At 45.8% G+C, this 12,938-nt stretch overlaps 1 protein-coding gene across 5 annotated transcripts in view; it reads right to left on the reverse strand.

The window, feature by feature from the left end:
- The window catches only part of LOC120900701 (myosin-IIIb-like), a 51,646-nt gene that overhangs the window by 20,077 nt on the left and 18,631 nt on the right, over positions 1-12,938 (reverse strand). The window contains exon 1 of one of the 5 annotated variants that reach the window (XM_040308058.1): positions 6,594-7,581. The exons of 1 other annotated variant lie outside the window; for it this stretch is intronic. In XM_040308058.1, the coding sequence (XP_040163992.1) occupies positions 6,594-6,718 (125 nt within the window). In that variant the 5' untranslated portion in view covers positions 6,719-7,581. Of the gene's footprint in view, positions 1-6,593; positions 7,595-12,938 lie in introns of those variants that run through there. 3 more of the 5 variants (XM_040308057.1, XM_040308063.1, XM_040308062.1) reach the window with 3 other exon arrangements.

The following is a 12,938-nucleotide window of genomic DNA, read 5'->3' on the forward strand; positions in this document are numbered from 1 at the left end:
AAAATAGTACTGTACCAGGGGTTTTTTTTACTGGCAGTTGTAATTACTTTGATTGCCATTTGCTAGTCAGTGACATCGGTGGTATTGTGAATATGGAGTTGATTAGGCGTTACGATCAATAGACGCGTGAGGGCAAAAAGAACATTGAACTCGATGATGTCTGATGTCATGCAATTGCTTGGTTGTCTATTTTGAATCCGTTTATTCCAGTAGAATTATTGCAAATAGTTTAGGTCGTCAAGATATTCCAACGGCAACTATGAGATACCTTCGTATCTGCTAATAGTGTTATTAGAAAAGGCCTCTGAACAATTGATAACCAAAGCCTATTTAATGTCCGCACTCTATTCCACGCTATCCCGGATGTGTCATCGAATAACACCCGAAACACACCGTTCACGCTAATGCCAGATTAGCCCTATCACCTTTGTGTTTCTGCCATCCAAATCGAGTAATTAAAAACAGCACTATCTGATGCGCAGATCTCGGTGCCGGTGTACCATCCCACACATAGACGCTCATGGTTATTGATTTCCGCATCTAATCCAACATTACAATCAAGGAAATTCAATTTTGATGTACCTTTTTCCACACGCTACCTGCTCCGCTATGCCTACAGCACGCTATCAATTGCTCTAACATTTAGCCTCACAAACACACACACACACTTATCATCACCATAGTGGAGCGGTGTCGGTGTGACCAGGCGTACAGAATTGACCACCAACCGTGCTCACGTGGCCACCATCCGCGTCCTATCAGCAAGTCGGCAGCGTGCATACCTCCGTGATGCTATCGACACCATTGTCGTAATTAGTACGTGAAATTTATTACCCCACAGGCGGACACGAGCACACGAATTTCCGGATGACAATTTACTATGCTTCCAGGTGCTGGCTTTACCCGACCCACACACATACAGTCACTAATATCAGGAAGCAGTAGGAAACAGGAACAAATTTAAATATCCTACATCCCTGTCACGTGGCATTTAGTACGTTCCAATCGATCCAGGCCGACCGTCCAACAGGCAAGGTCTTACTTGGCCAGCAGACATCAATTCCAGCAGTCCGATAAAAGGGGGGTTTCCAATGCCAGTCGAGGGAAGGCTTTAACACGCATATTTCATCGGGCCAATTAAATCAATCGATAGATTTTTTTATGCATCATGTACTTTTTATGCCTCTGAATTCCAGCAGCAAACAAACAACGATGCTGCTGATGTCAGAAAACAATTTCCACCATGTCAGTAGTTGGGTCGATAACTGATCTGTATTTCGCGCTTGGAAATAACAGACACTAACAAGAGCGCACAAAAAAGGCCCAGTACAATTTGTAATCGATTATGCTGGAGATTGGTACACTTTTCGAACGATGGTACACTCACCAAACGGGGGAAACTATTCTTTCGATGAACCACGTTTTGCTGTAACAGGCTTTACAAAACATCAACCCATTTTTCCCACAATAGAACCAGCGCGCGGAACAAATTGCCAACTTCACAATAGCCACTGGCAAAATTATCGTTGTGTTTGCACCCCCAAAAGTGACTCCAGCACCATTCCAGCCTGTCATCAATGGCCGCTCATCATTAATCGCCCAACCCAAACCGACCGACCGACCCTAAATCCAATTGCGTCAACGTGCTAGCTCGACGACCGCATCGTTCAACTTTGACTCCCAGCATCACACTTCCATGAATACATTATACCTGCTCGGGAATGTTTAAGCGTATTACGTGCCGAGTGCAAATTCAGTGGGAATCAGTCCAAATGACACCGTTTTTTGGTATGTGTCTGATGTCAGCTGTTTTGTTCCAAACATGCTCCCTCTCTCCCTGGTTGCCACTCCAACAGGTGGTTCGTACGTTCTAAAACGCGGGCTTAAAAGTAGCGCCCGAAAATGAAACCGAAAGCCAAAAAACTATCGTAAAACAAAAGTTGTAAAGTATTTCCCACGGCACATCCTAACAGCTCCGGCCAGCATCGACAAATTTTCAACGTAACAGCGTCGTAAAAGCCAAACAAAAAATTGCGACGCTCGCAGCACCTCACAAGCACACACTAGACGAAAAAGGTTAGATAATCCACCTGACACCAGAGTTCCAAAAAGTTCCAAAACTGCCTATTCCTCTCAAATCTTCGCGCGTATCCATACAACCTGTGACGACTCCCGTGCCACATCATTAGTAGATGATGCCTCGCTGGGTGGTGGTTTATGAGCGGTGAGACTTCCCCAAAAATTCAACGAAGCCCCGCGAAGCCGTTTATGTCTCGTTTATAGTAGAAAAAACGGGACAACTTCCTCGTCACTGGTTGCGTAGTGCGATGCTGATGTCCGGAGGAACCGAAACACACACCTTGCTCCAACACCACCGAATAACGTAATATTCCAGTCTACCCTACTACTATTACTGCTCTGCATCTTTTCGCGTGCGTTACGCGTATTACGAGGTGTGATTATCAATGCTCCACCCAAGATACATCTCTATACGAGACCTCACCTCCAATATTGCGCAACACATACCCCAGCCCCAGCTCGTGCTGTCGATAGAGGAAGATTCACCGGTTTACAACCAAGGCCTCGGGCACTCCGTTACGCTAATGAGCCTAAATCTCTGCCCAAAAACACTGGCCCGAGCTCGAGAGCAAAGCGGAAAGAAACTACTATGAACGCCTTGCGGGCAGCTGCTGCTGTTTTGTCGGCTAGCTTAGGGGAACAGGGTGCGTTTGCGCGTAAAACAAACGATTAATTAATCGAATGAAAGGGGCATCCATGAACACACAGCATACTGTACAGTGCCTGAGAGTTCGTTTGGTTCGCGCTCCCCTGCTGGTGCGAAATCCGAAACTGTATAGGAAACCGATTACACCGAGCTAGCTTCTGGTGCTTAATTAGAAGCTGTACCGGTGGCGTTGCTTCCAATTGATCAAATTTAGTACCTTCTTCCTTTCCCAATAAGCCGAGCTACTTTATTTGCCAACTGGCTTTTTTACGGCGGTAAATCATCGCGCCTTAAATAGGCTCATTAAAAATCTCCCCATCGCAGCTGTCTAGAGCTTATTTTTGCTTTCTACAGGGTAATTAAATCTGAAAGGTAAACAATCAATTCGAAATATTTTCATCGTTCTTCTCCAGAATGCTTTGCTTTGTTCTCGACTGCCAAAAGCACCTTTCCACCTGATTGGTTACGGTTACGAAATCCAGCTGTTACGATGTCAGCTGCAGCCACGGAGTTCCGAAATCATATCAATTTCCATAATAACATTTCACCTTTACCTCCGCCTGCTTCGGGACTTCTTGTTACATTCTTCCCAGTTGTGTGTCTTGCGTAACCGACAGTTTGCATCAGATAGTTTCGAGCATAATGCTGGTGGTTGTCTGATAAGCACGCCACACACCATTAAAGACATGAGTTACCGCTTCTCGAGTGAAACGTACCCTGCTTCTAGACACCGAGAAGCGTTCCAAGCAACGAAAGAGTGTACATTCAAGCAAACTTCGTCGCAAGAACTGATCTCAATCTAATGAGCGTTCGATATTCGGACAAAGCACATCCACAACTCTTCCTATTGACTTAACATTTGGCCACAACTCTCCCCCGAAGACTGTTGAAATCCATACCGATTTTCGTTTGTTTTCGAGCACTCCGTTTCATAAGCACCGGCAGCCGATGCGCAACACCCCCGGGGCAGCACCATTTTGTTGATTTCGGTAATCACTGCCATTATTCCAAACATTGCAATCAATGGGAGGAAAAATTGCTCCCGCCAGATGTACCGAGCTGCGTCGAGGAAGTAAGAGAAACGTGGAGTTGGAGGAGCATTAGAACATCTCAAGAAATGGTTCAGCAATTGAGGCTTCTGGGATAACAACCATACAGTGCAAATGTGCAAAATTATAGCCTTCAGCAGAAATACACACCAGAATTGGGGATGGGTTGAAATTTAAACACTGTTTTGCTGCTCGATTTGGGTATCGTTTTCGTGTGCAATTTTCCGGAGAAAATGAGGGTCATGGCGCCCTGTGCAATTTGCCAAAACACACACTGTATTATTTCCAAACAGGAACGTGTGAAATTATTGTTAAAAGCGTTTGCTCGATCCATTCTTGAGTGTAGGTAAATGGTTATGCAAATGACGATGACTTTCAAATGACTTCTAAGACTCTGGAAGAATATCTTCAAGCATCTTGCCACACAAGGTATCTTTATCGCCGCCCTGCAACCACTTAACCTTCTCCAACGCACGGTAAGAACACAAGTGTCCAATTATGATAACTGAAACTACGAATGGCTCATAAATCACTCGCCCCTGGAACATAACAATCCCCGACGTCATGGCTAAAGTCATGCGTGTCGCTTGTTACGCAAAACACGCATTCACACGCGCGATGATGCAACGACGAGGTTTGGTACAAATTTGCCTACAATCTGCAAAACCGACCGGTTCTTCCAACAGTCTCCCTCTGGTACGGTCGCCCATTTTACGGCACAAAAGAACACACACCCAAAGCATTTAATAGAGCTAATGATGAAGATAGCACCGGAACGAGATGGTTATCGTGTAGCACAGGGTGCGAAGAAGCCCTCCCGGAGAGCTTGATTGCAGCTACTTAACGCCCTAGCTCTAGCCCTCCATTGGATAGACTGAGACGTTTCCCTCAAGATAGACACACGCACCAAGCTTCCAAAGCTAAACGAGGTGTAAATTAGCTCGAGTCAGCATAAGAACACAATGCCATTACTTCATGGTGACGAAGTTCTCTTGCCTCGCTCAGATTGAAAGACAGACTGCCCGTTTGTCTCAAGCCCTCATACCCGCAGCAGCTCATGTTGCAACGGTCCAACGACACTGTGGGTACAGTGTTGTGATGCTGCTGACTACATCTCCGAGATGCTGCTGGGCCACTCGGCTGAATAAATATGATGCGTATCTATCCAGCCCTCATCCAGCCGGGGGCCGGTGTCTTTCATGGACGCAGCAGATCCGAGTGCGGCTGAGTGCAATGGGAAAAGATAAACATTACCATAATTATTGTGACCGTCACGTATCATTAACACATTCCGATAATTGGCTGCACAACTGGAGCGTTTACAGAGTGGGGAATCAAATGCTGCCCAATCAGCTGCCCTTCCGGGCCAATAGACGAGGAGTTACAATTAAGGCGATGCTTGAAGAGAGTGAGATTAATAGACATCAATTGGACATGCTCAAACCCGTACTTAATAACCTGCTCCATGTGCAATGGGAATAGCTTTAAAACATGATATCTTGTTGAAGCAACTCTTTCACATGTTCTCGAAGCAGTAAGGAGTTCATGATACCAGGGCAATATGTTTTGTAACAATCTTCAACATGCAGTTGGGTTACAAATTATCATCAAATCAAGCTTGCCGCAGACAAACTGTCCATTGTAATGGAAAGTAATGGAGCGACATTTCACTACGACTCCCCCCTCTCGATGACGGAAGAACACAAATTGGATGATTTCATCTACCTACAAGAAAGGTACTTCCGGCACTTCCCCATTCCGTGTTCCCGTACGTACGAAATAAATACATCCAGCCACGACCGAGCCCGTCTAATCAACCCCGCGAAAGCGCCGAGAAACATTAATCACACCTTGCCGGGCCACCACCCGAAAGGTCACCGCCAACACTTCCCCACGGTTTAGCTCGAAGAACTAACTTCCAGATCCGATTATTCTATTCAATCCATTCACCACTCGAACGGTTGTTGGGTCGGGTTTGCTTCACTTCCGGAAGCTCCGCTTGCGTGAATCTCGAAACAACTCCGCCGGCGCCATCGCGCAAGGTGACGACAAAGCACCAATTGTCGCCACGTCGCTGCCGAGGGGAAGCGAGTGCGCATGGGGAATGGAGAAAGAATGACTCGCAATCACGCGATAAAAAGTCTTCATCTTTTTTTCTGGCCGGGACGGGGACGAGAAACTGAGACGAACAGTTTAAAATCGCATTTCGCACACGGAGCGTTTTCGATCGGGAGTACCCGGGCAAAGCTACCCGTGGTAGCACATTCGTTAGATATGCAAATACAAACGGGCGATGACATTGGCGATGATTTATAGAAAGTGTGTGTCTGGGTGTTTATTCGCGCGAAAGGAAGCGCAAGAATCCACACGTTCTCGGAGGTGTTTGGCCATGCTTTGTCCTGTATCAACTGTGTATCCACTTTCCTGCGTCAATGGAAATTGGTTCCGAGAAGTGAGTCAAAATGAAATTTTATATCATCATGCATGACTTTTTCGGTGTTGGAACAAAACAAACATCCATCCGTGCTCAATCAAGCTCGTTACGTTTGCAGCCACACTCGGATTAACACGCCCGAAAGCAACCTAGATAATCCAACCGCGGGAACATCTCGTTATTCAACTTATTTTTCGACAAGATAAAACCTGACAAGTCGACATGCCGTGTCGGAGAAGTTGGTGTGACCGTGCGCAATGGAACTCCCGAGCGGCCCCAGTTTTATGACCGATAAAAGCATACAAAAACCTCAAAGGATCGCATTACCGAGCATAGATATCTAACGGTTCGATTCGGTGTGTGGAATCCCTTCTAGACCACTTACCAGTTGCGAGGTGACAGTTCCAGCTTGTTTTGAATTATTCGCAGCGGGTCGCCTCCGCCCGTCGTCTTGTACAGGTTGCTGGAACGATCTCGCCTTCCGCGTACGTTCGTCCCATTGCCGCTCATGGAAACGCACACTCCACCAGCGTAGCGCACGGACCCGGTAGCACTTTCGATATGCGTGTTATCTCCAACCACAAAAACGCACCATATGCAACAGCATCAGAAGCAACACGCAGGACGGCAACGGGAAGAATGGGAATGGGGAAAAAATCAAACCGAAAACAAATCACCTAACACAATCACCTCCAGAGCAGTGTTTCTTGTTAAATCTGAACCGGGATTTCACTACAAACTAGGCGTTCACGGAGTATCCCTGCTAGGTGCCAGTGACCGGTCCCTAGTGTCCCGGTTTTTTACACTTTCATTTCACTTGCTTGATGCTTTCACTAAACTCAAAACACGGGCGTTGTGGTTTTTCTTTCCACTTTGTTATGCGTTTGACATTTTGGGGATGCAACATTCACTGGAAAGGGCCATTAATTAGGAAACCCCGGGAACCTTCTAATCAGTCAAAGGGCTGCAGTATGCGTACTTTGTTACATCTCTGCATTGGAGATCAAATTTCTATGACAGCCCGTCGTACCAAACGTCAATAGGCTTCCGCTGAAAGCGGTTAATTTGATTGATTAGATCAGCAGCGGAATGTTACCTAACCTAATCCTTCAGAAATACTTTAATCCCTTAAGCCTACGTTCAGCCCTTTCCCTTTTATTCAGGCAACACTTTCTCAATCAGATAAGCTGTAAAACGCCAATCTCCAGCTTCAAACCATTCGTGTGAGAGTCAACCTCGGCTAGCTGATTATTGCCAGCGTTGCAACACCTGCCATCGCATCCACTTTAGAACGCGACACATTTGGCAATACCCGTGGCGGTACTTTAATTTCACCTTCACCACCGGGGTCTGATTGCACCATACCACCGGTCACCGTTCTACGCTGCAATCAAAAGTGAAAATATGCTAATCATCCTGTCAATGGGAGTACGCGCGCGTTGCGTGTTTGCTGCGTACATTAAGCGCTGCATTTAAAATAACCACCTCGCGGTTGCGATCTCGCTTCTTTTTTTTTTGCTGTGCCTTGTTGTCACACCGGCGTTGTGCCATGATTATTAGAACGGAAAGCTTATGCCGGACAGTTTGCTGCTGTGACCGGAGCTGTGACCCCAACCGCCGCCGTCGCCGCTATCCAAAAAGCGTTCTAACGGAGCAGCCGCGCAGGGTGAACGAATCATGCTTGAACTCATTCACAAACGGTCACGCACGTGTTGATGGACTTTGAGTGGCTGTATGTTTTTGTTTATTTTTTTGCATTTTGCAGCTCTACTAAATAAAAGCATAACTCGAGTTGGCGTGTCGCGAGTAGTTTTTTGCCCCGCTTTTAACTCTACACTGTTACAAGATTGAGTAATTTTACAAACAAACACATGCCGAGGTTGAAACTGAAGATAGAGCCGCTTGTACACTACATAATGTGTAACACAATTTTATCGTTACAACATTTTTTTTCTTTTTAGTTGTTTTCCACCACCTGGTTGAAGTGAGCCACAAAGTTCATTGCAGGCCTAGTACATTCTCTGTCTGCCCCGGTTCGAGGGTGTTGGGCAGTGGTGGTGTCAAATTATAAACACTCAATCTCGTACACCACCTTTCTCACCTAAGCATCGGTCCCTTCCCTGCTCGCCGATGATGTTAATTTAATTTAAGCACTAATCACCAATTAATCAAACTCATTTTTAAACGTTCCATCACGTACGCGAACGCAAAATCAAAGCCTCATACGCTGGTACGCCACCGGTCATGCCGAAAAGCCTCCCTCTATGGGAGGGTGGGTGGTGATGATGGTTGTTTGCTTGTTGTTTGCATATTAACGCCTTCGGTACACGTGAGGCATTAGAAAATCGAACACACGCTTTAGCGCACTCGCACACTGTGTGCCGGATTTTCCTACCATGTTGCACGTCGCGAAAAATAAACAATTAACTGTTTTATGATGGGGGGGCAGGCTGTACTGTACAATGGATGGTGCTGAAATGCTGCTAATATAAAATACACCCCGGGGGTCGATCACGTACTATCTTTGCGTTTGTACACTGACACACACACGTCGACTGCCTTCTCCTCTTTGCCAATAGGGCCTATTTCGTATTGTAACTGCTGGCGTGAATGGCAAACGGTTTATCTCGCGCCGTGGATTGTTTCTCACTCGCGTTGCCGTTGGCGTGATAAGCAGATTGATTGCTTCAAGCCGTCATTTTAAGGGCTGCAAAATGGCAGGCTCAAAAAGGGCTCAAAACGGACGCATTTTCTTGCCTGTTTGACGTTCGAAAGGGAATCGAATTACTTGTCATCTTCAGGTGGCCGCAGATAGACAACCGTTCGCTTTTTTCCGTTTTAGAAAGGCTTACACACATTACTTTCACAACACGCACACACCCAAAGTGTCAGGGATTCACACAGCGCACACACACTGAAGACCCGAAAAGTCCTCATCTGCCCAATTTCATGCTACGTCCAAAAAATGCGCACGCTTATTTTCATAAAAATCACATCAACTCTCCGCGTTCATGCACTGGCAGTAGCGCGCGACTGCGTGGAGCGAGATTCCCCCGGTTTCCCGGTGCGGTGCTGTGCCACGCCACCCCGTGTCTCTCCCACACTCCTAACACTGCTTCTAATCGCGCGCGGCCCTTCGAATCTTCAAACACTCTACACCTTCTTCTCTCGCGGCACGGCGGAACTCTCGTATCGTGTGCATGCACTTCAACGCACTTGAACTGACTCATCGGAGTGACCTCGTTGGTGACTTTAAGCGGCCGCCGCTACAACCAGCTACAAAACGTATCTTACACTCCGACGTCGTCGTCACTGGACCATACGCGGCATCATCTATCTCCTCTCTTTCTGTGTGTGCCATACCCTTCTACCGTTGCTTTTCTGACTGAACACGGACACACAACGGGACGCGAAACGTCCAAAATTGCTATCGGATTTCCTGCTTCTCCCGACCACCACCACCACCCGCGCTAGAGAGCTCGATACGATCGAACGATTTGCTATCACCTTCATGTGTGAGCGCGAACACCACAACACACCAGAGAGGAGAAGGTTCATTTTCTTGTCATTCGAGCCATGTGTGATATGGTCAGTCAAGTAGATGGTTGAGTATGTGTGTGTGTATGTGTGTGTATGCGATGATATTGGAAATTTTATTGCTCTACACAATGATGACACAAATTAAACAATACACCGCCGCCGCACCGTTCTGCACGTTTCTACAATCTACAGATAAGCGAGCAAAAAAGCGGAAGTTGAGAGCAAAGTATAGTATTGTTAAACATCGGAGTTGATATATCCACAAAATATTCTCTATTATTTAAGAAATTTGTTTTCTATTATATTTTATCCAGGATCTGATTGAGATAATTTCAACAAATTAAGAATAAAAATCCACAACTCGAACTACACATCACACATCGACCAGAGCCGGAATCTCTATGAGACTTGAACTGAGAGAGCGTGTGTACAAGGCACGATGAGCTCGCGGCTGAGCTACGAGGGCAGTAGCGAGTAATAACGTTAAATTGCCATTTAAAATGACGCATTTAACATAACAAATAGATTTAAATTAAATTTGAGTTTAGTGAAAGCATAAGAAACCACTCTATCACACTTTTCCTCAAACTATTTCTCACTCTTTCTCTATCTCTTTCTCTATCTCTTTCTCTATCTCTTTCTCCCTCTCTTTCTCTCACACACACTCTTTATTTTTACTTACAAACGAACGCGGATGCATTGCAGTAGAAATAAAAATGCAATAAAAACCCTACCCTCGAAAAGCCCAAAACCACGCACTGATTAGCGTTGATCGCCCTGAATCAGAGGTGCTGATGAGATTATTATTATTATTTACCCTCACACACACACATCTACAAAACAAACACCCTCCGTCAAAAGAACCAACCACAGTGAACCTGTTAAAGATCGTGGTGTTTTTTTTTTTTTATTTGCTCAATGCTTCAATTTCTCAGTTACCGTACCCTGCCGGGCAAAACGGTAGCGCAGCACGTAAAGAAGGAATAAAATAAAGCTCAAACTTCAGCGCCGAAACCGTTCATTTGTGCGTCCCTCTTTTGCCCCGGCGTGGGCACTGACTGACGGTACACGGTGCTGCAACCGCGGTCAGTACACGTCAGTGCAATCCCAACGGTGTAACGGTGTCTCTGGAAGATATGGCGCGAAGCTCCGTTTTTGTTCCTCCATAAAAAAAAACAATCATCCTCCCTAACCATCGATCCTTCGACAGCCGATTCTGTGCCAACGTTGTCGGAGCCTCATCGTACATAGCGAATCGTGGCTTCACATCTGACCCTCCATGCGCTGGGTGTCCGCAATGTGGCTGTCTTTTCTTTCGGGCAGAATCACTGTCCATCAATGTTTGCTGCGGCACCTTTTAAGCCCACCACAAAGCGCTACACACACACACGTACACAGGCAATTGTTTATTGGAGGGCTTCATCGTTGCAGCCGTCGACCCGGACGACCCTTATCGGATTTGGCCAATTGGGCCAATCGAAGGCCTTTTATCGCACGCGATCGATTAATCGAAAAACGCGCGCACGAACGTTCGCTATATCTCCGGATGCCGATGCCCACCAATCGATTTGCCCCGAGGTGGTGTTGTTGGTGGCCCAGGAAAGTGTGTGGGGATTTCTAATCGCTCTTGTGCATACATACCCAGATTACCGTTGTTTACAATCAATCAGCAGGATGTATTCTATTCATTTCCATGATTGATTAGTGTGTTGCAGATTTTGGATCATTGTGTTGCGCCGTAAAAGGTGTATTGAGGTCGCACAGGCATAATCCTAGGAGTATATGGCTTAATTTCTCCACCTCGCTTATTGTTCGGTATTCTTAGCTAACAGCGAACAATCACGAGGGACTCATTTCCCCCCAAATGAATGGTTCATCATTAATTGTCTGCCAAATGCAACAAAAACCTGTTCTTCCTAATATTCTTTCCTTCCTCGGGTGCAAGAAGAAACGTTTTATCCCTATGACGAACCAATCTCCCAAAAGAACGTACATTCAACAGACATCCAAACAAACGCTAACAAATAGCTTGCACGGCCAGCCGCGGCTAGTTTATTTATTCTTTTACGCTCATCTCCAGCCCGGCTCTCAAAAAAGCACGGGCACGAGCAAAATCCGCGCCCAGTCCGCGCTGCGAGATTGATGGAGTAATTTGTGAAAATTAGCCCACCTAATGGTATTATAATTATGTCTCTGTCCCGAAACCGTTTTATTTCGCTTTCGGTTGTTTCTGCACTGCGCCCCGAAAAAAAAGAGAGAAAGAAAAAGAAATGCTCACCAACGGCGAGAAGAAAAGCTGAAATGCAAACCAAATCTTTGTTGTGCTCCTTAGCTTAGCGATGGGTTTTTTTTCTGTTTGTGTGTGTGTGTGTGCAAAGTTCGCTTCCTTTTCCCATTGCAAATACCATAAATCAGGTTTTAGGATGGGGCATGGGGAATCCCCCGAAAAAAAAGAAACAGCCAGACAGTTTCATATATGCGCCGCGGACGATTACCGGAACGAAGCTGATATGATTGAAATTTTGACAAAATTAACGAAGGGAGAAAGCTTTGGCCTGATGATACCAGACGCTGGGGGAAATGAGTATCATATTTTATTTTGTTTTACTCTTCATTTTATTTTATTTTTTCGGTGCTTCCCTCTCACAGCAGCATTACTTTGCCTCATTATGCTCGTTTCCCCCTTTTACTCCGTGAAATGATAAAGAGAAAGGATTTGGATGTCAATCGGAAAATTCGTCATGGCTGCGGCTCATCATCCGCGTGCTGTGACGACGAAACTGCTTGGTGCCATTTTTAATGAGTTTTGGTTCCAAATTAGTTCCTAGAATCCAGTTGTATTTTCATGCCGCTTGCTCGCCCCAAAACCAGCCGCTCTGGGATAATAATGTCTCTTCAATTACAAACATACGCAAAGCGTTTCACATTTCAGCTTGTTCAACAATAAGCGCCATCAATTTCCTTTTACAATTATTTCCTGCCACGCACACTCTACGCTCCAACATTCTACCAACATTGTCCGGCTTTTTTAAGCATCATTACACCGAAAGCCATGATACCCTGGGTAATCAAATTCAATCAATTAATTTTCGCTCATCAGTCAGAGGCTTTCTGTTCGCTTACTTTCAATCAAAATTGTTCCTGCCGGCGGCTCTAACTCAATTTGCACGTGGACTAAAAAAAGATGCTT

The sequence above is a fragment of the Anopheles arabiensis genome, chromosome 3 (assembly GCF_016920715.1).
Source record: "Anopheles arabiensis isolate DONGOLA chromosome 3, AaraD3, whole genome shotgun sequence".
NCBI lineage: Eukaryota > Metazoa > Arthropoda > Insecta > Diptera > Culicidae > Anopheles > Anopheles arabiensis.